Below are 26,983 nucleotides of genomic sequence, written 5' to 3' on the forward strand. Positions count from 1 at the left end.
ATGATTTTTACTTTTATATCTAGTAGTATAGTGAATTACATAATTAGAATTCCTAATACTGGAACATTTTTCTATTTCTGGAGTGAATCCCCTTTTGCCATATTGTATTTTTTAATGTACTGTTGTATTTATCAATCAGTATGGAGTCATATTCTTTGAAAATAATTTGTTTTCTAACTTTATTCACTAAAAGTGCTTTGAGCAATACCTTAGTTAAAGTGAGCACACTTAATTCTTGTTCTTGGTTTTTAAATACCATGCCCCATTTTAGAGGAATCAGAACTCCTTGGAGAAATGCCATATGAACCAGAAAGAAGTTTGACTAAGTCTAGAATTGGATTCAGGTTATTGGTACAGACAGAAAAGTAGTATCAACCTTTAAAATTAACTCACTGCATCATTCATGGGCACTTTTTTCCAAAAATAAGATTAAAGTTGATAATGTCATTTATGTGATTAATTTTATAAAAAAACCTTAATATATAATATATTCTAATTTGTAGTGAGATGGGGAATGTCCATGAAAATTTTTTTGTATTGCTGAGTTTTACTGGTTGTCTTAGGGCAAATATTTTAGAGTTAGTAAACCTCAACAACGTTTTCTTTTTTTCACATGACCATTCCAAAAGTGTTTATCTCTTCTGAAATGCCAAGTGATGGCCACATTAAACATATATATATATATATATATATATATATATATATAATGTGATGTATATAATGTAGTATGTGTGCATGTATATACTTGCATATATGTGTGTATTGCATGAAAACATAAACCAAGGAAATAGTGAGGAAGATGTGCAATCAAAGAACTTTGAAGAGTTTTGTTTTATTTTTTTAAGTCTTGGAGGGCTGAATGGGATAGCGCCCTCTATCTAGCTACAACTAGTACTGTTGGGTATAGAGATTTATAAACAATAAAATTTATTGATTTTTAATTTCCACTGTTGAACTATGAATTAGCAAAAGTAGGCCAAAGACTAATAAAGATCTTTGTTTAATAAGAAACCTGACATAACTTTAGCTATTGACCTCCACTTCTTTTTTTTTTTAATATGAAATTTATTGTCAAATTGGTTTCTATATAACAGCCAGTGGTCCTCCCAACAGGTGCCCTCCTCAATGCCCATCACCCACCCTTCCCTCCCTCCCACTCCCCATCAACCCTCAGTGTATTCTCAGTTTTTAAGAGTCTCTTATGTTTTGGCTCCCTCCCTCTCTAACCTTTCTATCTTTCTTTTTTTTTTCTTCCCCTCTCCCATAGTCTTCTGTTAAGTTTCTCAGGATCTACATAAGAGTGAAAATGTATGGTATCTGTCTTTCCCTGTGTGACTTATTTCACTTAGCATAACACTCTCCAGTTCCATCCACGTTGCTACAAAAGGCCATATTTCATTTCATTCTTTCTCAGTGCCAAGTAGTATTCCATTGTGTACATAAACCACAATGTCTTTATTCATTCATCAGTTGGTGGACATTTAGGCTCTTTCCATAATTTGGCTATTGTTGAAAGTGCTGCTATAAACATTGGGGTACAAGTGCCCCTATGCATCAGCACTCCTGTATCCCTTGGGTAGATTCCTAGCAGTGCTATTTTGACCTGCACTTCTTGAGCTATTGTGTCTTACTGAATCTTACCCCCAATAAATAAATAAATAAATAAATAAATAAATAAATAAATCATAACCCTCCATTTTGTTCAGAGAGGCCTTTAGTGGGCATCTGGCTTTCTAGCCTCAGTTGAATTATATCTTCATGTCATGTTATGTGTACATGAGGTCTGAATAAGATTTTACATGGAAAATGTATGCCATACACAGAAACACAAAATGTATGACAGTTGCTGGACTGCTCACTTACATTATTTTCACAGTTTCTGTTATATACGTCCATTTTGCATTAGGCAACTATAAACGTGTGCAATTCCTACCACCTTTGAACCACTTCTCACATCGTTTCAGATCTCTGCTGCCTTCTTGCTCTCTCTTCTGACTCTTTTTTACCTTTAGTGTGGCTTTTAAAAAGAAGAAGCTTTCCATTTTTAAAAATTATTTCAAACTTTCTCTGAGTCCAATTTTGCTTCTTTAAGAATTGATTCTTCTGTGTGTTTTCAATTATCTAACAAAACAAAATATGAGTGAAAGTAAAAGATGATGCTACTTAATGATTTCTTAATTATATTCACAGCTGTTCCCCAATTGATATTCATAACATACTTTGATAATTTTCATATATCTTACTCATTGAGACTTCACAGTCATTTCAAATATTATGAAATGAATCCCTTTTTACAGAATGAGGAATCTAGACTTTAGAAGTTTAAAAAATTTTTTTAACGTTTTATTTATTTTTGAGACAGGGAGAGACAGAGAATGAACAGGGGAGGGTGAGAGAGAGGGAGACACAGAATCTGAAACAGGCTCCAGGCTCTGAGCTGTCAGCACAGAGCCCAACGCAGGGCTCAAACTCACGGACCGTGAGATCATGACCTGAGCCGAAGTCGGCCTCTTAACCGACTGAGCCACCCAGGCACCCCCTAGACTTTAGAAGTTTAAATCAATGTAATCAACATTACCTAGTCAAGAAGTTATAGAGCCAGGACAAATCTTCTAACCCCCGGTCTAATACTCTTTATTCAATATTCCAAGAACATTTCTAATGAGACATAATAGTTAATATGTCTTGACATTAGGTAGAATGACATAGTAGCTGATATTTATTTGAGTGCTTACTCTTTTTTTATAGCAATTCTATAATATAGGTATATCAAAATTAAAGTTTAGCATACTTCCCCAATGCCACACAACTAGTCTGTGGTATATCAGAATTGGAATTCATTTTTTTTCATTATGGTGTGCATGGTCTTAATTTATCTCCTATACTGCAATTTTACAAAGAGAGAAGAAAAGAGAAAATTTTATGAGAAACTACTATGTGCCCTGAACTGAGAAAGACTTTATAAAGTTATTTTCATAGAAAAATGAAAATTGTGCCTTAAATTATGTATGCACAGAGATAAATGCACCTCTGTCAACCATAATAACCATCTCAATGGTCATTTCATAATGACCATAATAACATCTCAATGATGAAGAGGTAAAATGTAAAACATGAAGAAAGCAGGGACAGCTATCTTTATTTCATGGTACATGAAATGAAGTGCCAAATAACTTTTCCAAAGTCACAGAGTGAATAAATAATATTATCCCATTGCATGGGAAACCTCCTTTGATATAATATCAGTTCTTTATTGATCTTTCTATGATTAGCAACTGCCACATTGTATTAGCAACTGCCACATTATCTGGCATTTTTAATGAATACCTATTAAGTTAAAAATTAAATGAATGAATAAAAAGCAAAAAGGAGAACCTACTTATTCTGACTTCTTGCCCCCAAACACTGAACTTACTCCATATTAGGTTAAATATATAATATGAGAGTTCTTTTTTCCCCCCATTATACAGAGTCCAGAGTTGAGGTCTAAAGTAAAAGCTGTATTTGAACTTCTAATCCCTTAATAGGATAAAAAAAATGCTTAAGCAACATAAGGAATAAAAAAAATGGTCTACAAGAGCCTAGAAAATCTTGAGAAGCACTGGCTGTACCATTCACCTTAGTATGTAGCTAAAACAATTTGTAAATATTCATGATAAAGTAATACAGAGCAGCCTGTAGAGTCTAGCAAAACAAATCAAACAGGACATTTTGTATGACTTAAAAAATTTTTCCACTGTGCAGATAAAGATGTATGTTGAAAGGAGAATGTGACATATATTACAATATTCATGAAATTTTGACTAAAACGGAGTATACAGAACTTAGACAACATTGCATTAGTTTCATAAAGGTGATATCCTCATTATAACTGATGACGGACCCATAATACCTAGGCATGCTACGCTTTGTATCTAGTTAGAGACCCATAAATATCTTCTGAAAGTAAACGGTATCTATTTAAAAATGTTCTTTTTGAATAGTAATAAAAAACATTGTTTGATACGTTCAAACTTTAAAAGAATAGTGCCACACACACACACACACACACACACACACAGTCATTGAGATTAATTAAATCAAAGCTAGCAAATTCTCTTAGATAGAATATGGCATACTCTTTCATCTTGCCACATTGATAGCAGGGATCTGGTTCCCAAAGTATACTGTCTCTCTCATTGTAAAACTAATTTTAAAACAATGTCTCCATTCCAGAGACCATATATTTTTGATTTCTGGATAGAGGGTGAGATCTGCAGGGAAAAGGGATTTTTAAGACAGAACAGTGTTAGAAAAAGAAATGATTGCCATACTAAATTACTTTGAATCCATACAAAGACGAAAATAAAAAGTGAGAGTTGAAAAGTAAGAAAACAATAGTTTAGCTAAAGAGTTCTTAGGAATTTTTTTGGTCAGGCTGTAGAAAAAAAAAGAAGCATTTGTTTATATATAGTACATGTTACTGTCAGTTTTATTTATTATATAACTTCAGTGTCTTAAATAGATGGCAAATTAATTTTGTTCACCTAAAGACAGCCTGAGTGTTTTTTAAAAAAAACAGCATGTATGGTTTGGGTCTGGTGACCTCTAAGACTACTTCTGGATAAATCCAGAAGGAAGCAGTAACGGAAGGGCAGTTACCTGGAAAAAAGACAAAGCAACACATGATTAAAGCAGATAAAATACAGTGATGCTTTCTGTACTTATTGCAATGAATTTGTAATTGCTATTTTATTATTTTGCTCTGCTATAGTTTAAAGTGAACTAAACACAGTCACATTAGTCATATACAAGAAGCAGTCTAAGTGTATAATTATCTTTAATTCTGTACATTTAACAACAAGTTTGATGCTATCTTTCTGAAATAGCATGGACCAACTTCTGTTTACATGTGCAGGATTAAACTCTCTAATGTGAAAGCATAGTGGTACCTAAGCTGTGACCTTTAGATGGTCAGAATGAGTAGAATTATTTCCTGGTGAGAATTAAAGGTGGTCAGGAAAGAGGCCTGACTATCCAGACTTCATACCATGTACACACAAACATACATATACACACATGCACCCATATGCACTTCCGCTTCATAACTTTATGCTTTACTCAGAATAGTCATATATTACTTTTTTGTATTGTCATGAACATTCGTATTCTATAATTGCATTTAAGGAAGGGGTTCTACTGGGGCATCTGGATGGTTAAGTGTTGACTTCAGCTCAGGTTGTGATCTCACAGTTCGTGAGTTTGAGCCCCGCATCCGGCTCTGTGCTGACAGCTCAGAGCCTGGAGCCTGCTTCTGATTCTGTGTCTCCCTCTCTCTCTGCCCCTCCCCTGCTCATGCTCTGTCTCTCTCTCTCTCTGTCTCTCTCTCTCAAAAATAAGTAAACATTAAAAAAAAAGAGAGGGGGGTTCTACTACCAAATTTTTGGAAAACCATTGCCTTGAATGAAGTAAAAAAAAAAAAACAAGTTTAAAGCTTGTTTTGGTATTTTATAAACCCAGTTAAGTAATAGAAAAATCACATTGCTGCTAGAATATCTTGTCAGTCTTATCAGTGGTCTTTTCACACTCATGTCCACACAGAAAAGCCCACAGTTGGCATGATTCTTACTAAAGATGCAATGCTTCTTATCTCTATGAACCTCTGGTGAGATGGCCCATGGATAAGATGTCTGCACTGAAGCTCATTTTTTATAACAATTTAACATCTAAAATTAACATTGATAACAGAAATTGAACATTTTGATTCAATATGTGGTCCCTTACTATGCATTGAAGTACACCTTAGTAAAAAGAAAAAAAAGTTAGATATTAATTGATTTAACATGAACCTGGCCTTTCATGTACTCATATGACATAACTTCACATTGCACGGTCCCACTTATAATTATAGTCTTGGGCTAAGCAAACAACTCTTACTTGATGTTTTATGTATCTAGATAGGCATTCGAATAAGTAAATGCAAATTTTTAACAGCATTATGGATGTAAAGTTGAATTTAATAAACTGTGTATATTAAATCATGCAATTTGTTATGTTTTATAGACAAACATAGATAGCCCTGAAGCTATCACCACAGCCATAAGAAACATGACATCAAAATCTAAAACTTACTCATGCCCCTCTGTAATCTAATCACTCCTTTCCCCATACCCAAATGACCAACAATCTGGTTTCTGTTACTGTAGATTGAGTTGTGATTTCTATAAGGTTGTATAAATAGATTACACAGTATATACTCTTATTTGGGTTCTTTCACTAAGCGTAATTACTTTGAGATCCCTCAGTGCTGTTACTTTTATCAATAATCCATTCCTTTTCGTAACTGAATAATACTGTATTGAATGACATACTAGGTTATATCATCCCTCTGTTGATGAACATCTGAATTGTTTCCATTAGTTGGCAATTACAAAACTATCTGCTACGATGATTTGTGTGCAAGTCTTTGTGTGTATATATGTTTTCATTTCTTTTGGTTAAATGTCTAGGAGTTCAGGGACTGGATTTTATGGCATGTATATGTTTAACATGTTAAGGAACGCACGTACATTTTTAAAATCTAATTTCCCTACGAGGTTTGCCTCTACCACATACCCTAATTCCACTGAAAAGGACAGGTCTGTGTAGAAACAGCACGATGCATTTACCATGAGCTGGTTTCACAGCCACTTAGATCTAACTACATCTTCAACAATGATGTATCCACTTGCTTCTACAAATAGGCCTTTTAGTTTGGGGACTTAAAAATCCCTTTATATAGAGAATATAATTCTTCCTTAGGGGTTGTCCAAATATTTGTTTTGTTGCATTCTAGTGTTATATTTTATATATAAGCTGCCAACTTAAGCTGCTTTTTTCTACTAGTGTAGGGAATTCTTACGTCCCATAAAGCAAACTTCAATCCAATAACCCTGAATAATATGTACAAAACTCTAATATAGATCTGAATTACTGTCTTATTGAACCGCATCTCCTCAGTAATGTGGAACTTCTTTCATATTTTTCCATTTTTTAGTTCAGTGAAATAAGAGTGTCAGGTTTGGACCTCTTAGCCTTACATAATACCCATGGCTGGAACACAGAAGGCAGTTTTTTGCTTTATTACTGTGCCTGGGATTACTTTGCAAATCTAGATAGATGAATTTGGTTAGGACCGTTTATATTATACCTGGCTGCCTTAACAATTTCTGGAAGTAAAAGATTTCCTGTAGGTTAAAAAATATATATCCCCATTGGGAAGTCAAACCACAACTTTTTTCCCCTCAAAATCTTTGTTAGGGAACAGTTGGTAAAACCAGTTTCCAGGACGCTGAAAATGTGATACGTGAAATAATGAGACCACTGCTTTTACACATCCACAGAGCTACAAAAAGGACCATGTAATATGAGGAAATAGCATGGGGGCCAGGTATGGGATATTTCTCCGTATCTGCTCTCACAGTCCTTTGTAGTGTTTCCTCGGGTAATGAAGACATGTGCTTCAATTTTCCTCTCACTTATTGAAAGCTTTTGTCTGTGTCCACATCAACTCAAGTATCATGCCAGTTGATAGACCTATTGCAAAGTGACAAGCCAGCTCCCACTGCAGTGACCTTTGCAATCTTGCTTTTTTTTTTTTTTATTATTACTGACATGTCCTTGAAATGACACATTCAACCTTAAGCAGATTTTCTTGTAACACTCATTGCTTGTTTTTCCCCTTGATGATAAGGGTAGTAGTTTATTGTATATATTTTATGACAAATCAATTATACAGAAAAAAAAACCCACATATAGTACACAACTCTCTCCTTCATATATATGCAATGTTTTATATAATTAGAACATATATATACATGTATACATTCAGTTAAAAGTGTATTAAGTGCATTTTCTTTGCCATCAGATATTCTCTGAAACTTTTATTTTAATATCTGTAAGAATTAATAACTTCAGAGATGGCTTCTCTTCAGCTGACTATTCTAACACTAAGGACACAAATTCACATAGAGAGAATCTGTGTGGCAAAGAATTTGATGCAAGGTGAGGTTTTCCTCACTCGAACATAGTAGAATCTGTCCGCTCTCCATGGTAGCAGTGTTACTACCCAAAAGGTGAAGATCAGGGCGTGTTATTAGTCATCTGCTGTAGCAGCTGCTACTTACTACCACAATTACTGCTGCCATGACCGTCATTACCAACACCCCCACTACTCTTGCTATTATTATTGCATTGTGCCCAACAACAGCATACCTCCCATCTATAGAGCGGTGAGAGTAATTGTGCTGCCGAAATTCTCCATGGTATCGTCAGTTACTACCTATGAAGAGCCCTTCCATCGTCCAATTAGTCCTGAGTAAAACAAATTTAAAAAGTTGTTTCAAACTTTCTGAGAGGTTAACAATTCAAAAGGATCTTGTGATTTAAAATTGTATGCAGCACTTCAAAAGGGTGTCCTGCTACTTCAAACCTTTTTCTAAGTATTCATTTTGTCTCAATGTTGATTGTAAAAAAAAAAAAAAAAAAAACAAAAAAACCCTGCAATAGACTTGTAAACAATAGAATTGAATGGGATTTTCTAAATTGTTTAGTTCAATCTTTTTCACTTACTTCAGAAGAACTTGAGTTCTCATCAAGTTAAGTACTTGTTCAAGGCCACAAGATATTAAAGGGAGCATTTGACCTAAAATAAGACACTCCATCTTTATACTATGCTCCACCACAATTTTTGCCTCAATGTAAGAACTTTGACAAGATACTTGGCTTTAGGTTTTCTGCTCTAATTTGATTTTTTTAATGTTTATTTATTTTTGAGAGAGAGAGAGAGGGAAAGAGAGCAAGTGGGGTGAGGCAGAGAGAAAGGGAGACATAGAATCCGAAGAAGGCTCCAGGCTATAAGCTGTCAGTACAGAGCCCGATGCGGGACTCAAACTCATGGACCGTGAAATCACGACCTGAGCCAAAGTCAGACACTCAACCAACTGAACCACCCAGGCACTCCTCTGTTCATATTTTTAGAAGGAGAATATAAAATCACAGCTCTGTCCAAAACACATTTAATAGTTTCGGTAATCAGTATAGCTCAATTCATATAGAACTTTAAAAAAAAAAAGAAGAAGACAAAAAAGAATGACGCAGGAGCATATTTGTTTTTCAGTTTCATTGGCATATACTTTTGCTCATGTTATGAACCAAAACTGAATTCATCTGAAGTTTGCTATAACTTAAAGCCAGGGTGCCATCCTGAGAAATAAGCAGGATTTCTTTTAGTTGGGTCTCTAAAGACAATATATGGTTCAAGGTAGGTGGCAGTGGTGCAATGAAGAAAGACTCAATCATCTATTTGCTCCAGATGCCAAGTTTTCTGAGGTCTAGAGATTATATCCAGCAGGGAAAGGAGGAGATTAAGGACCAGTCTACTGGTGTGCTGCTGATCAAACCCCTAAATATCTGGCCTTCCTTGTTCTGTAACAGTGTATTCATGCTGTTTGAAGCTTATTTTCTAGGCTTGTAAAATTTAACTACTCAATTCCCACATTTACCCTGTATCTGTGACTACCAAGCTGGTTCATAAAACAAGCACTGGACCTACTTTGAAGTAGCTGTTTATTAGCTGTGCAATATTGAATGGGTTTTGTTAACTCTAGGGCTCAGTTTCCTCAGCTATGGTATTAAAATGATACCATTTGCCTCTTCAGCTTTATTGTTAAGACTGAATGAGAAAAGGAATGCCAGATAACCCAGCAGAGTGTTGTTAATGAATGACATTAAGACCTTGATTAAAAATGATTACCTCACCTTTCTGTACTCAAAAAGAAGAATCTCAAGGATCCTGATCTGAATCTGGATGTTTCTCATATTTGAACTTTCTAAAAATATACTTTCATTCAAACCCTATTCTTCATGGCTTCATTAGTCTTTCATATCTTTATTTAAATGTCAAGCTGGAATACTTCTTATGACAGTTTTCATGAATTAGATATGGAGTCCTGGGAATTAGAGCTAGATCACCAACTCATTTGGTGGTTGAATAAGTACCATGATATTGACGATGCCACTTTCATTTATGACCCTCTTGCTGATTTCCTGTGTGCTTTTCTATAGTTATTAGCCTCATTGGTGTCTTTGGAGCAGAGGAATGACTGTCACAAGCTTCCTGATAGAAAGAAGGATTAAGGCTAAAATATGCATTACCCTGTGTGATTCTATCATTACTTGAGTCCTTAGACAGGATTTATATAAACTTAAGTGATTGTAATGATCACTTCTTATGATAATCATCATAATCCAGACTCAACCATAAGGCATTGCATGGTCCACTATTTGATGTCCGCTGACCTGGGTAGATTTTTAAATAGCAAACTAATAGAGACTTAATTCGTAAAAAGCATATCAACAACTAAAGTTGTGTCTCCTCTGACAGCAATATTCTACATGTTCAGGATTTATCTGCCCAAGTTGTTGTATCTGAGTACACGTTTAATTATATCGTCTAATGCATTATAGATGTATTCTTTTCTCTTACTTTTGTGTGTGTGTGTGTGTGTGTGTGTGTATGTGATATTCTGCAACTTAGCTTTGTCAAACTACATTTCAATTGTTGTAGCCTTTAAGAGATGTGATGCTCACCTAGGCTTCTTAGTTTCAACATATGGAATAATTTATATGGTGTTATATTCTTAGCGTGCTGGAAAAGAAGAATGAAATGGCTTGTGAAACATAAAGGGATGATAATAGTACCTAGAGGAAGTTTTGAATTATTTTTTGAAAGATTATAAGAAGAAAAGCCACTAATGATTTTAATAGATCATTTGAAAATAGAAATATATGTCTTTATTCACATCTGTCCTTATTTCCTTATCCATTTACTTTCTTCCTTGTTATCAGTTCACTAAAAACCATATTTATTGTGCACCTACTTTTTGCCAAGCGTTGTGTTAGGGACTAGAGTTATAATAATACTAGTCCTTGTGAGAGGACAGGAGATACATGTATTCAGAGATGAACCATATTTCTAATTGATATGATGAATTGGAGAGTCAGGAGATACATGTATTCCTTGTGAGAGTCAGGAGATACATGTATTCAGAGATGAACCATATTTCTAATTGGTATGATGAATTGGAATGAATTTGTTTCACAGAACTCAATGGACTTACCAGATTATCTCCTAGTATTGAAGTTTCCTAGTACTTGGAAAACATTTCATCCAGATTAAAGTTATGTTTTCAGTTTATGCATGAACTCATAAAATCTTAAAACTTGGAGAAGTTACAGAAAATATAAAATTTTACTTACTTTCCACCTCTATTTTAAAGATGAGAAAATTGAAGCATAGAAAAATTATGAGATTTTCCTAACAACATACAACTAATTGGTGGCAAAGTTAGAATGAAAACCCAAGTATCCTAACTTCAAGTTCATTAATCTACCACAATAACACAACCCTAGCAGCTTTCTGATAATACAAGAAATGTCTTCCCAGGTTACCTTGAGGTATTTTATACTCATTCTCCTCTTCTGCCTGACATTTCTAAGGAAATTTCTCTATGTCTCACCATTCAATCTCAGTCTCAAACCATGCAACTCTAGGGAATATCTCTTATTTACATTTAATATCCTTACCCTTTATCTCTCCTGAGAGCAAGGATTATGTTTTATTTGTCTCAAGATCCCCAGAAACTAGCATAATAGCCTATGTTTCTATGCATAAAAAACAGACATTCAAATATGTTAGTTGAGGTGACTTTTGATTTTTTTAACCTCTTTATTACTGATCAAACAAACTTGGACTATCACTGCATATATTTAGGTAATAATTTTTCGTTATTAATAAAAGTTGAAAGAAGTATCCCAGAAGGGAAGCAGCTTATTAAATGCAGGCATTAACACTGTGACCAAGTTTGTAATTTTATTGTCATCAGTCTTCTGATATAATCTTCCAGGTGTTTGGTTAAGACTAAAATGAGTGAACAGTGCCCTCTTCTGTCTGATAACCATAATGGTATTATATGGGGTATGAACTTCAGTCTACAAACTCGGATGTACGAGAAAAAAAAATAAAAACTTTTTATTTTTATAATGTCTAAGTTAACATAATTTTAACTTGCTCATGGAAAATTTAAAAAAATAGTCATTGGACCCTCCCTTTACCTCTGTCACTTGTGTTGGGCCAGGTGAACCAAACTTCTAGATCTCTAGTTCTCAGACAGGGATGATTCCTACCCTCTCCCCACTGGGGGACATTTGGAAATGTCTGGAGATACTTTTGATTGTTACAACTTGGGAGGGTCCTATTGCATGTAGTGGGTAGAGCCTAGGGATAGTGCTAAACATCCCACAGCATACAAGAACATACAAGATAGTCTCTTGCAACCAGAATTATTCAGAGCAAGATGCTTACAGTGCTAGGTTTTGGAGACTCTTTTCTAGAGACTTAGACTATATCAATGCATCAGAAAGGCCTACCAATTTCTTGCAATTTTCTAAAATTAGTTACCAGTGAGTACCCATTGTCCTAGCCCATGTAGCTCCTCCAGGTTTACTACTTGCTCTTTCCATGATACTTTATGGGCCTTGGTAAGACTTCAAACTCTGGTCTGAGTTTAGAAGATTGTGTTTTCTCTGATGTCTTTTTATATCTGTACTGAACTTTCAATGGGACCCATAGATTTCATTCTAGTCTTCCAAATCTGAGAATCTTGAGCTCTGTACAAAACCTATTATCTCTAATTTCCATAGTCTTTATTTTTAAAATACAAAATCCAGGATTCTTTGCCTCAAACTTTCCCTTAAGCAAGGAATCATTAACTCAACACATATTGAAGGCAGAAGGGAAAGGATTAAACATTACTCTGTAGCTTAAAAACGTCCCATGACATTCTTCTGACATTGATACCGAAGCTTATTAGTCATTAAATCATTTATTTCTTTATTCAGTTAAGATATTTTTATTGAGCACACAGTATATGCTGTTTCAAGGTGCTCAGAGTGGTGAACAAGACAGACAATATCCTTATTTTCATGAAAGTTATGTTCTAATGGGACAAGACAAAAACACATTCCCTTTCAAAAAAACAAAAGAAAAATATAATTTCAGGTTATGATCATGAAAAGAGAGCTAATGAAAAATTACAAGGTGATATAAAAAACAAAGGAAGTAAGGAAAGGGGTTCCTTTTAGATAGACTGATCAGGGCAGACTGGATAAGACTGAAGATAGGCCATCTGATCTCCTATGGTGAGAATGATCCAGCCATGTAAGAGGTCTAGGAGGATCATTCCAGGCAATAGAGCAGTCGATACAAAGAGCCGAAGACCGGGATGTAGAATGAGCAGATGAGTGGGCCATGTTTGAAGAGTACAAAAAGTGCTTGTGTGTGTTTTCAGCAAAAGGCATTTCTTAGGTTTCTATCATTTGAAATTATATTACGAACATACCTAGTTCTCTTATAAAAATGAATTTTTGACATTGACATTCCCAAATCATCCTGTGCGGTAGCTCAGCTAGCAGGACCTGACTGAGCATGCTCTTTCCACTGCCTGCTTGGGAAGACGGCCTGGAGTGCCCTTCCTAACAGCTTCCCCGAGTGTCAGACTGCTCCTGTCACTGCGCTGGCAGTTATTTGATTGTAGTAAACCAGCAATGGATAGTCGGAGAAGTATGATTTATGATTAAGTCACTTGTAGGATTTAGAATTTGACCTTAATTTGAGAGGAAAATGTCAAGCATGACTCCTGTTCCTAGACTATCCTTTTTCTCCTGTTTTTTTCTTTCTTTCCTTCTTTCTCTTCTTTCGTTTCTCTTTTCCTTTCCTTTTCAGTGACTACAAATTTCTTTTTTCATATATTTTAATGTTAAACATTTATAAAGTCTGTGCAAGTGAATTTTTATGTGTAATAACCCTGCGTACCGTCTCACTAGAAATGCTGAAGGAATTAATGAGATAAAGTCTGTAGAGAGCATGAAGCTCCTTGGGAAAAAAGACATATAAATGCAGTCATTTCTATCTCAGTAAATATATATACATATATATTTATTAAAACCACAAATTTATTCTGACTCTGAAGTTTAATGTGCAACTGTGGTTTATTGCAGCTTCAGTTTCTATGTAAAAACCTCAGCCTGAATATTTTCAAGTTTTATACTTGATTCTGACCTCTTTCACATAAAGTGAGGTCTTGTAATAAAATTAATGATAATTTATTATAATCGTAAACAATATTAAACTTCAGTACTTTCTAGTCACTGAATAATGTTCCAGTCCATCATCTTATTTTATCCTCACAATAACCCTAAGAATTAGGTGATATTTTTGCCATTTTACAAGTGAGGAAATTAGGCTAATTTCATATCACTTTGAGCTACCTAAGAAAGGCTTCACAACAAGCAAGAGTTAAAATAGAAAAACATGAAAAAGGTTTCCTGAATTCTAATGAGAAATATATGAATAATGACTAAGTTTATTAACACTCTTTCAAGTAAAAAAAAGATATCTGTATCTTCCTCTTGATCTAGTTTAGAGACAGCTCAGCTTAGAGAGGGAAAGTTGTTTCCATCATCACTGAGAATCTATGTGAGAGTGAATCATTGCCAGGCTGACTTAAGGGATAATTTTATTCTTGTATATGAGTAAAATCAGGTTAAAAGAGAGCTTTACTTGGAATTTAGGAGAAAACAACGTGTGTGGAATTATATTAAACCCTGTTTAGTGCAAGACATCATATACTCAAAATGGGGTGAATGTAACTAGAGTATCACATCAATCCAGAGTAGCAAATTTGGAATAAAATGGAGGTAACCAAATTGACGCAAACATTTTATCCAAAAATATAAAGGGTTGGGTAAGGAATGGAATAGTGGAGAAAGAGGAGAAAAAAAAACAAGAGAAAAAAACAACAACAACAAAAGAAAGAAACAAACTTTTCCTGCACTCTAGCTATCTGTGGGCTAAGCAATTCTTCCTTACAGCATCTTAGTAGATTTGAGCCTCACGACAAATTTCAGAGTTAGGTAGTACTATCCAAAACTTTGTTCTGAGAAAACCAAAGTTTAAAATGGTACACAAAATGCCCAAAGTCCCACAATCACTAATTGGAGGGCCAGAATTCAAATTTAGGTCTATATTACTCAACATTATTGGGTCTTTCTACTACATAACACTGCTCTCAGGTAGTTTGGTCTCACTTATACACACACACACACACACACACACACACACGCACACACACACACTTTCCAGATGTTTGCACCTTCCAGAGTTGCCAGATGAGTGTACAATAGAGGGTCACCCCGCCTTCCTCCTCCCTTTTAAATATTTACGCTATTATTATTTGTCTTGAGGCTTGAAAGAGTTAATGTATCACTCCAAAAGGGATTAGAATGCTCTTATTTCTCTCTTAGCTTCCACTTAATTTAGATTATAGCATTGTATATTTGACTTTTTATTTTTGCAATACCAGCCAACTGCTTGCCTTACGGAAAACAAAATGCTGCCAGCAAGTGTTTTAAGCACTCCCCCACTGATCTTGTTCCTGAAAAGAAGAGGTCAGTTGTAGTGGCTTTGCAAGAAGACTATAGTCCTGTGTTAAAGACAAAAACAAACAAGCAAAAAAACAAAAACAAAAACACAAGCGCAGAAGTATGTGGGCATAAGTGGTAGGCTTATCTCTTCCTGCAATATCACCAACAAAAATGGTACTTGTGACTTCTGACAGCAGCAGTTCTTAGTTTCTGTTAAGTCACTTTATTTTGAGTTGAATAAAATACTGGAATCAATGAGGTTATATGTCACTTCATTGTAAAGTATAATCCAAGTAATTAACAGCCGGCATTTATAAGAAACAGATCACAGTAAGGACACCAGACAGCCTTCAATTGCAAAACAATAGGACCCAAGGAAAGGAATTTGATAACTGAATTTATTCAGATGTTTCAGGGGATGGTGATGTATCAAGGAGGGAAATCGAAAAGATTCTTTCTCAATGTACTGTGGGAAAAATACACAAAAATGGCTAATAATGAAACACACGATTGTGTAGAAGTTCCACAGAGGTGAACTAATGTTGCTAACACCTACGAAAAGAGAATAAGTTGCCCTGTGATCATAGCTGCATGTAGTTGCAGAAAAGAAGGGCTGCCTGTAGAGATAAACATACATAACAGTTACTCAAGTGTATCAGAGGCCTTGGAAAGAGGGGGACTATTAATATCTAATAGTAGTCAGTTGCAGTACATGCAGAGTTTTGGGTGATGCTCAGTGCAAGGCTTAGAAAACAAAGTGCTGGTTAAAGATCCATGAGATGAGAAAGAATCTGAGGCCATTAGTGGTAGGAAATAGATAGCTTTACTCTATAGTGTGAACTAATTATTGCAAGTTCTCATCTCTAGAGTGGTCCCAAGGGAAGGGAAACCCTCCACAGCCCTCGGTATACACAAAGGGCCTGTGTGCAAACCAAGGTTGAAGGGAAACCAAGGCTGGACTGAGGAGGCAATCCCTGTCCTTCCCCCATCTTTAACAGCCAGGTGTGTAGAAGAGATCTTTCACTTCACTTTTGGTTATTTTTCATGACACCTGTTTGATTTCTGAATTTCACACCAGGGTTTTGTATTAAAGGGTTCATATATAATTTAAAGGAAAACACATATTAACTTAATTCATGTTAAATACTCTTACTTGTATTTGCAATAATAACAGATATCTTTAAATTATTGCCCCAGTAAGATGAAGAGACAATCAGGAATTAGGAGAAATAACATAATGCAAATAAAATCAGTTTGAAATACGGAAGTACAGTTAGGACAAGTGTTTGTTGTTGCCATTGGTATGTTTCGCTTTGTCCGTATCCAACTCTTTTTTGGCTATCACTGATAAATTCTGCTTTATCCATTCAAAAGCATGGATGTGCTTGATTGTAGTGATATAACGATAGGCAGGGCAGACCCACTTCTTACCTCACAGAAGCAACAACAACTGGTTGCCTGTTTCAACAAACAATGCTGCAATCAAGTATGGGGAGCATCATGACAGTGGAAGTGGAGGGGTCAGGAAAAGCTTGGCAGAGGCCCCAACCCAGTCCAGGTCTTCCTGAGCTAGACACCTCCCTGTAAGAAGACGTTTAAGCTGAAATTGAAAAAACGAAATGGAAGTAGGTTAGCTCTTTAGGATAGACACTGCAGTTAATATATTTATTATTTAAATTCCTAGAAAATTTAATTTATTGATAGTTTTTGGTAGCATTTTAATGTTATATTGTTTTAACTGTAAATATTCCATTTCTTTATCACATGTAAGCATCTTGATTTGTGATAACCACATAATGTTTAGCCAAATAGCTATTGACTGAGAGAAAAACTTCCTTCTACTTCTTTTGCTTTCTTTTTCTTTCAAAATTTATTGGGATATAATTCATATACGATAAGGTTCACCCTTTTGAAGTTAAAACTCAGTGTGTGTACCTGTTTTTTTTTTGTATATGCACACAGTCTTGCAATCATTACCACTAATTCCAGAACATTGCGATCATCCCAAAGAAAGACTGCATACCCATGAGCAATCATTGCCCACTCCCTCCTCCCTCACCCCCGCCTTTAGGAACTACCAGTCAAACTTTTGTCTCTATAGATTTGCCTATTCTAGACATTTCACACAAATGGAATCAACATGTGGTCTTTTTTTTCATCTTTATTTTATTTTATTTTTATTTTTTTAATAGGAAATTTATTGTCAAATTGGTTTCCATACAACACCCAGTGCCCATCCCAACAGGTGCCCTCCTCAATGCCCATCACCACTCACTTTCCCCTCCCTCTCACCCCCCCATCAACCCTCAGTATATTCTCAGTTTTTAAGAGTCTCTTATGGTGTGGCTCCCTCCCTCTCTCTTTTTTTTTCTTCCCCTCCCCCATGGTCTTCTGTTAAGTTTCTCAGGATCCACATAAGAGTGAAAGCATATGGTATCTGTCTTTCTCTGTAGGATTTATTTCACTTAGCATAACACTCTCCAGTTCCATCCACATTTCTACAAAAGGCCATATTTCATTCTTTCTCATTGCCACGTAGTATTCCATTATGTATATAAACCACAATTTCTTTATCCATTCATCAGTTGATGGACATTTAGGCTCTTTCCATAATTTGGCTATTGTTGAGAGTGCTGCTATAAACATTGGGGCACAAGTGCCCCTATGCATCAGTACTCCTGTATCCCTTGGGTAAATTCCTAGCAGTGCTACTGCTGGGTCATAGGGTAGATCTATTTTTAATTTTTTGAGGAACCTCCACACTGTTTTCCAGAGTGGCTGCACCAGTTTGCTTGCAAACATGTGGTCTTTTATGACTGACTCCTTTCACTTACCATAATATCTTCAAGATTCACCTATGTTGCAGCCTGTCTCAGTATCCCATTCCTTTTTATAGCCAAATCATATTTTATTGTATAGAATTGTGTTTATCTATTCCTCACTAGATTTGTATTTGAGTTGTTTCCACTTTTTGGCTACTATGATTGGTGCTGTTATGAACAGTTTTTTTTAACAAGTTTTTGTGTGGACATGTATTTATTTTCATTTCTTTTCTAGGAGTAGAATTGCAGGGTCATATTGGTACCTCTGTGCTTACTTTTTGAGGTATGGTCGCTCTGTTTTCCATTTTGCATTCTCACCAGCAATGCTTTGCTTTCTTTTTATAGACCCCAGAGGAACTGGAGGATGTTTCTGACTTGGAAGAGGAACATGAGGTGCGCAGTCACACCAGCATTCAGACTGAAGGGAAAACTGACCGGGTAAGTCACCTCCCTGAGAGGACAATTATATGCTGTGCCCTCTTCTTGTCAATCATGTAGGCGCTCACAGGTGGGACTCCTGGCTCTGGGGCTGGTTTTGCGAAGCACAGGAAGAAGAGCCTTGGAATCCATGGGCCACAGCATGAGAGGAATTATTTCCTTTACCTTGAAAGCCCACAGGGAGACCATTTCTGATCATGTAGTAAATCACCCCATGCCACTTTTGATGTTTATAGCAGTCATGGGAATATAGATTCAAATGTGCACACATTTATTTAGATAGAAAAGAGAAACCAAGAAGTTATAAATATACTCTGTAATTCTAGGGGAAAAAACTGAGAAACTACCCCTGTACTTTTCTTCCTTTCTGCCTTGCCCTCTTCTCCCCTTACCCTCAACACACACACACACACACACACACACACACACACACCTCCAACAATGCTAAACAACTTCTGAATTACTCTGAGGTATTGTATCTCACTTTACTTGCACCCAGTGCTTGGGAACCTGTGAAAGTTTGGGTTTCCTAGCCAATGATCATTTGTAACTGCAGACCAGCCTGCTGAACGTGGGTCTAAAAGCCAGGCAGTATAGTATAGCAGCCTAGATTGTCCTGCAACACATCTGAATTAGCCACTCCCTTACTGTGTTACCTGGGAAACTCAGCCTTTCTCTAACTTGGTTCGCTGATTTATAAATTGAGGATAGTACTAGTACTCTCTATATGTGGATTATTGTGCAAATAACTAAATTAACTAGTAGAGCCCTTAACACATGGCTTAGCTCATAGTAAGTTCTCAATAATCATTAGTTATTATTTGTAGCTATAGTAGTGATAGTATAATTATCATCAGCATTATTACTATTATTAATTAGCTAAATTCAATGATATTACATTTGGAGGTGGATAGAAAAAGATAAATTTAAGAAAGTTGCATGTCTTTTTTAAGTTTATTTATTTATTTTTGAGAGGGAGAGAGAGAGAGAGTACCAGCAGGAGAGGAGCAGAGAGAGAAGGAGACACAGAATCTAAAGCAGGCTCCAGGCTCTGAGCTGCCAGGGCAGAGCCCAATGTGGGGCTCAAATTCATGAACTGTGAGACACGACTACAGCTGAAGTCGGATGCTCAACTGACTGAGCCACCCAGGGTCCCCAAAAGTTCCATGTTTTCAAATATTCAGATTACTTAGAAATGAAATATATTAGTCACGACACCTGTGCTTTCTTAGAAACGTTGGTTTTCTTAAGTTTCCATTCCTTGCTGATTATTTGGATTACTTCCCAGCCCTCTAGAAACCAGTTCATGCTGGGAACTGCCTGGGGGCACCCAGCATCTAAAAGAAGTTTTCTTCAAATCTAGTAGGCATTTTTGGAAAGAGATCAGTTTTTACAAATGGCAATGGGATTGGGAATAAATTTTGCTGATAGTTTAGTTTGCTCATGCTTTCAAGTAAGTGAGTGATTCACTTAGGCTGCTGCTGAGCCACTATAGGTGGAGGGTAGTTGTCAGGACACACAGAGTAATTGATAGGAGGAAATTTTGTTACAATAAAGGTAACTTTTAGGATGCTGGGATTAGGATAAACATGCCATGTTTCTCATTCTGTATCATCACATGTATACAATGAAGCCTTGGTTAAGACCTTAAAATTTAGAAACTTCAAAGTACTTCATCTGAAAAATGAGAAGAATAATATCTTACCTTCTCACAGCATAACCTCAAAGATAATAACCTCAAAGAAGGTGATGCATATGAAAGTGTTTTATAAACTTTATAATTCTATGCCAAGAAATTAAACTTCTTATTACTACTATTTGATTTGTATTTTTGTTCTTCACTGGGGTTACAGGCCAGCTAGATGGCCACATGATTATAGTAGGTTAAGAAGTTGATGATCTCCATGGTCCTGGATCTTAAGAATCTTTCATAGAAGGCACTGCTTCTAACCTTGTAGAAATCATCCCAAAACTTCTCTGCATTCTGGATTTGTGTTCCACTGTGCACATTTCCCTGACAGGCCAGTTCATTTGGAATGCCCCTGGGCAACACCCTCACTACTACCTAGTGGCAAGATAGATCCCTTCCCATCACATCTACTGGGAACAATGTTATATTCAACCTGACCAGTCTCTGCTCTAGTAAATCTCTCTGTATAAAATGTGAATATCTTAGATTTTATTCACTTCCTGCCTTGAGGCTTCTCTGAAATTGCTGTGTGGAATCCCTCAGGAAGCTATTCAGATATTCTAATACATGCACAATCTTGTGTGAAGCATTAACACTCCACAGAGTAACCTTGGTGAATACTCTTATATTCCTTGGATGGACTATTTTGCATTTTCCATAGGCACTCAAAGGATTCAGAGGGAGATCAAGCCCCACCGGTACCATGGTGACCAGCTTGATAATATATCTTTGGAATTGCCCTCCTTATTTTCCATATCCATCCTTCCCAGGTTCCCAGTTCTGTTCCCCAAGATTTCATCCCAGAATAAGCTACCTTCCATTCTTAGACTCTGCTTTTGGGAGAAAACGAGAAAAGATAGTCATAGTATATAAACTAAATATCACATTAACTTTGATATATTGATACATTATCCCAGTTTTACTAATAAGATCACTGAGGCACAGCTTTATATAACTTGTCTAGTAAGTGGATTATGTTTTCTGATTAAGAACTTTAGTGATTACCACATATCAATTTACTTAAAATACAGAGTTAGTGGAATGAATCTTTTATTAACAAGCAACAAACCACCACCACCCCATTAAACTTGATTCATCATCAATGGAATGGAAGAGAAGAGAGTAAAAGGTGCTGCAGTCATCTGAGAAATGGAGGAAGGATACAAATTTTCTTTTAAATTTAAAGAGTAATTAGGTATAGTACAGACAATTTAACTCAAATAACAACCTTTTATTGGATATCTGTCTTGTGAGTTCATTACTACAGATTTTGCATTCATGGCAGGCCAGCTTAAACTGTCCCTCACCCAAACCACCTGACCAAAATGATCATGTTTACCTATGTTTTATGAGCTCTCTTAGGCATCTTGCATCCCCAACAGGCTCCATATTCTCCGTAGTTGTGTCTCTGTGCTTGGAATATATTTCTATGCTCAATCTCATATACATTTGATACTCTGTCTCTGTATTCTATCCAGCATTCCTGAAGTCTGTATCCATTGGACTGAGTATATCTTTTGACACATTTCCCTGATACCATCCAATTTGGGAAGATACCGTAAAATTTTGAAGTGGACTCTGTTGAGAATTTTTTGAATACATGCCATGCTTCATGAGGAATTTCTGGTCACTGAATCAGACATGCATTTGGGTCCCTTTTTGCTGGCTGCTCTTATTAAAGAGTAAATGCTTTTTTGATTCTTGAATAATGCAGACTGTGCTGTATAGAACACGGAGTAGAACGAATTTCAGGCACTTTTTAGTAATGGAATGACAGTTATTTATTATCATTTTCCTCTCTGCACTTCACTGCCAGTAGTTGTGGCTCAATATCATCTGTTATTGTTGTCATCAGTGGCAAATGCCACTGGGCATTGTAAAGGTGTATAACCAACAAATAATGATTTAGAGTCCATGGTCAATGAGAGTGAAATACTAAAAGACCAATAGTGCATGCCTTATGAAGTAGCAGAGGAACAGAAGTGGAAATTAGTGATTATCTTAATTATTAAACACGGATACTCACTGGACCAATACTGTGATTATATCCAGTAATCAGGCATTCCACAGTGATATAGAGTGTGATTTTGCTATAGATTTATAGAACATTCTTTAAAGCTCTAATTGTTTATTCTGTTCATGTTCTTACCAAGTATGAAATAGAAATCTGTTATCTTAAAAACTCTAATTTGAAAGAGGCATGAAAATAGACTCCTGTTAAGATCATCAAATTCCCAAACTTACTGATAAGATGACTTTTTGGTAAGCCCTAAAAGCTTTCTAAAAGATTATACTAAATACATGCTAACTCATCATTTCTATTTAAACAAGAGTGCCAGTTATCATTTAACATTTACAGCTTACAGAATGTTTCCCAGTTGGTGTCTTATTTCACAAAAGCCCTGTTTTTTTTTTTTTTCTCCTTGATTTTACTAATTAGGGAATTTAACTCAAAGAAGTTCAATAGTTTGTGCAAATCATGTCAACTGGAACCAAATCCCAGGTCTTCTGGCACAAACCACTCTCTTTCCAGTACAGCCCAGCAAATTTGGGTAGAATCCTACCATCCCATAAGATCTCATTGCCCTCCTATTGTTACAGCCAGTATAATGGAGTTGATATCATAAGTCCTCTACTAGAAAAATGACTTTTGAAACTGAAGACTATAAACCTAAGTATCAAATCCGCTTAAGTCTCGCAAGTTTCAAAATGTCTCAACATTACAATCTTCCGTTAAAAACCAAATCATTTTGTTGATTACCATTTGGAAACTACATGGTGATGTCTGGACAGTCATCCCTGGTGGCTTGACAGTCTCCCTGGTGGATCACTTCACCTTGAAGAAATGGAGTATTAATCAGATAGAGTCAGACAGTGTCAGACCTTTTAGGACAACAATCCTGGGTCTCCAAGCACAGAATCCAGAAACCTCAGTCTCTTATCACAATGGCCTCTGTGATATTTCAATCCAGGGAGTATTCTGATTTCTAGATTTCCACCCTCCCTCTCATTTACTGTCTGCAGTAGGGGCAGCAGTAGCAAGGGGCTCCCAGGAAATAAATAGTGTCAGCAGGGTGATGGCTAAAAATATGTTTCCCATGCCTACCTGAAGGACAACTGTGGTTTTAGAGAGATTTGGTAGAACAGATTGCAAGAGAGTTTTGCGAGTGGAATGGGTGAGCAAGTGGCTGATCTCCACTAGCATTGCCTTATAATGTACAGATGTATGAACTTGGGAGTTATATAAGCCTTGATTCAAATCTGGGAGAATTCTACCCATTACTATCCATATGACACTGAACACATTATTTACATTTCTAACTGTTTTCTCATCTGTAAAATTGTGATAATAGTATCTGTTATCTAGATAATACTATCCAGATAATAGTATCTATTTTCTTGTTTTTCTTGAACATTAAACTAGGTACATGAAAAATTTCAGTTCAGTTCCTGGCACATAGGAAGTGCTCAATACATTGTGATTTTTCTAAAAAAAATGAATTTCATGATAAATGTAGATTTGTGTGGTAGTATTATGCTTTGGCTTCCTTTTGAGTAGCTCAAGAAGCTTCATCAAGGCAAGTCTCAGTCTTCTAGTATGAGACTCCTTTGGTTTCTTGGTTTTGTGGTGTGAAACATTTTGACATGCTGGAAATTCTATTACCAAAGTCCTTTGAAGGAGTTTTTTTCCTCAGGAGAAGGACTTATCAGAAACTGCTTTTTCAGGTTAGAAGGAACATGGCATTAATGTGATTTTTAATGATGCTGGCACTTTCATGTACATCTAATTCACATACCTCATGTACAACTGAAATAGCGATCACAAAAAAAAAAACACAAAAAAACAAAAAAAAAAACAACTCTTGATAGTAGGATAAAGCAGAGAATTTGACCCAATAATTGTCAAGTTCTTATTTTGTTCATTATTGAATGCCTGGCCCTGCATTGTGAGGTTTTGTTTTGTTTTGTTCTTTTCCTTGTGGAATTTTGGTACTGTGGTTATCTGTTGTTTCTTCTCTCTCTCACAATCCTCATTTATCTTCATCAAATTATATAGGGCTTAATTTCCAAAGTTTGTGGTACGTAGGCAAAAACAAAAGAAAAAGAAAATTCATCCTGATATTTATAGGATGCACGTTAAAATCAGTTTTGCAAATAGTCACTTAAAACTGCCTTTTATTGAGTGAAATGTTGCCATTTGCAACAACATGGATAGATCCAAAGAGTGTAAGGCTAAGTGAAATAAGTTGGTCAGAGAAAGACAAATATCATATGATTTCACTCATATATGGAATCTAAGAAACAAAGCAAATGAACAAAATTAAAAAAGATAAAAACCAGAAAACAGTCTCTTAACTATAGAGAACAAACTGATGGTTATCATAGGGGAGTGAAATAGGTGAAAGGGGATTAAGAGTACACTTATCTTGATGGCACTGAATAATGTAGAGAATTGTTTAGTCACTCTATTGTACAACTGAAACTAATATAACACTGTATGTTAACTATACTGGAATTAAATTAAAAAATGAAATAGAATTGTCATTTATTTCTCTATTCCTTAGAACATATGTCCTAGTGATTCTTTCCTCTGCCTATACAGCTCGAAAGCCAATAGGTCTCAAAAAATAAAAGATTTTGTTCTGTCTCGCACAATTTAAACTTTGATCATACTGTCTTGTAGATGAAGAGTGAAAAAGGGAACTCATTTAACATTACTGACCAAAGCCAGGTTTTCTTTTTTAATGTTTATTTGTTTTAGAGAGAGAGAGAGAGAGAGAGAGAGAGCGCACAAGTGAGGCAGGGCAGAGAGACAGGGGGCAGAGGATCTCAAGCGAGCTCTGATGCGGGACTCAAACTCATGAACTGTGAGATAGTGACCTGAGCCGAAGTCGTATGCTCAACCAGCTGAGCCATCCAGGCATCCCATCAAGGCCAGATTTTTATTTGCAAGTACTTGAAGCTGTCGTCTCTAAGTGCTGAAATTCAGTTTAGTGACCATAACATTAAAAACAAAACTCTTAAAGATTTATAATTTCAATTGTAGTCAGAGCGTATTTCAGCAAAAAATTATACCACCTTTTTGAAGATAGATTATTCATCATATTTACTGTTGACCCAAAAATAAAGACAGCATAACATGTAGTCTTTGATTAAGATTTGTCATATTTTGAATGTTATATTCCCTTAAAAGCATATAACTTGTAAATCTGCTCTGCCTTAAAGAATATCTTTGAGAACATTGATTCTATTTAAGTTCTATACATAGAAGAAAATTAGGACAGAAATAAGAACAGTTGCCTAGGTTACTGGACACAGCCTCAAACGTCAATGCAACAAATGAATTGGAGCATATCAAATTTTAAAATATAGAAGATGTTTCTTGGGGTAAAAAAAATAGCCATGTACACTCTAACTTCATGTTGGTGATTAGGAGAATGTCCTCCTTGCTGCTTTTTTAAAATGCAGCAAGCTGAATATTCTCCATCATAACAATAGAAAAATTCCCATGAATGGGTGGTTTATTTTAAAAATTGGAAGCATTTTAATAGGCTCCATTTATTTTCAGAATACACTCTCAATAACTCAAGCTTATACTAAATTAACATACAAAATATGGTAAGACACGACCTCATTACCTTTTTCATGATATAATTTGGTTTAGGTTACTATGAAAAACACAACTTGCATAAGCCTGGATGAAATTACATTATTCAAGCAGCACTACACTAGCAGTGCGTTTTCTCTTCATTGGCTTCTTTAATTTCTATTGTGTACTTGGCAGTAACTCTGCTTTCCCGTCTCTCTGGGTAACGATTCTCAGTGCTTCATGGTTTCCTCTTCCTCTATCCACTTTGCAAACATTAGGGTTCACTGAAGTTCTGATCTAAGCCCTCTAGTCCTCCAATTCTTCCCAGTTTTCCTGAACACTCTCATAGAGTCCCAAGATTTCAAATGTCTTACATAGGTAAGTGAATGTAGCCACATCCTATCTCATGAGCTCTGGCTACTTACATTGCAGGCCTGTGGTTTCCTCTCCTCTCATGGCTTATAGGCTCCTGTGGCACTCACTGTTCCCAAGCCTGAATGCATCACCTTATCCCACGAATCTCCTTTAACTCCTATACCCCTTATAACACTTCTGTACTTTGGGTCTAACACATCTGAACCTGGGAATATATTTTTTTTACTCCCTTCCACAGCTAGTCATACACCACATTCAAGCTTTACTATCTTCTAAATATTTTCAGAACTTGTCTGTTTTTTAACTACCTCTACTATCACTACTTTCAAAGAAAATTTCACATGGGGAAAAATTGAACAGGAAGGGAAGACTTTATTCAAGGCTATTGCAGTAGGGGAGAGAGACCAGAACTTTGTCTGAATTCAACCCTCCTAGAACAAAGAGCTGAAAGTTTTTCAGAGATGGGGTAACAGAGATTGTAGTCCATTCATTTTTGCTAATTGGCTTTACCCAAAGGAAAAGTGAATTTTTTTTCTGTCTTCATGACAGCAGGTACTTATACACGTT

General features: G+C 35.9%; 1 protein-coding gene across 1 annotated transcript in view; it reads left to right on the top strand.

Moving 5' to 3' along the window:
• The window catches only part of CTNNA3 (catenin alpha 3), an 834,982-nt gene that overhangs the window by 624,613 nt on the left and 183,386 nt on the right, over positions 1 to 26,983 (top strand). Inside the window, exon 7 of the mRNA XM_032595178.1 lies at positions 18,669 to 18,761. Within this exon, the coding sequence (XP_032451069.1) occupies positions 18,669 to 18,761 (93 nt within the window). The remainder of the gene's footprint in view (positions 1 to 18,668; positions 18,762 to 26,983) is intronic.

Source organism: Lynx canadensis, chromosome D2 (genome assembly GCF_007474595.2).
Source record: "Lynx canadensis isolate LIC74 chromosome D2, mLynCan4.pri.v2, whole genome shotgun sequence".
Lineage (NCBI taxonomy): Eukaryota > Metazoa > Chordata > Mammalia > Carnivora > Felidae > Lynx > Lynx canadensis.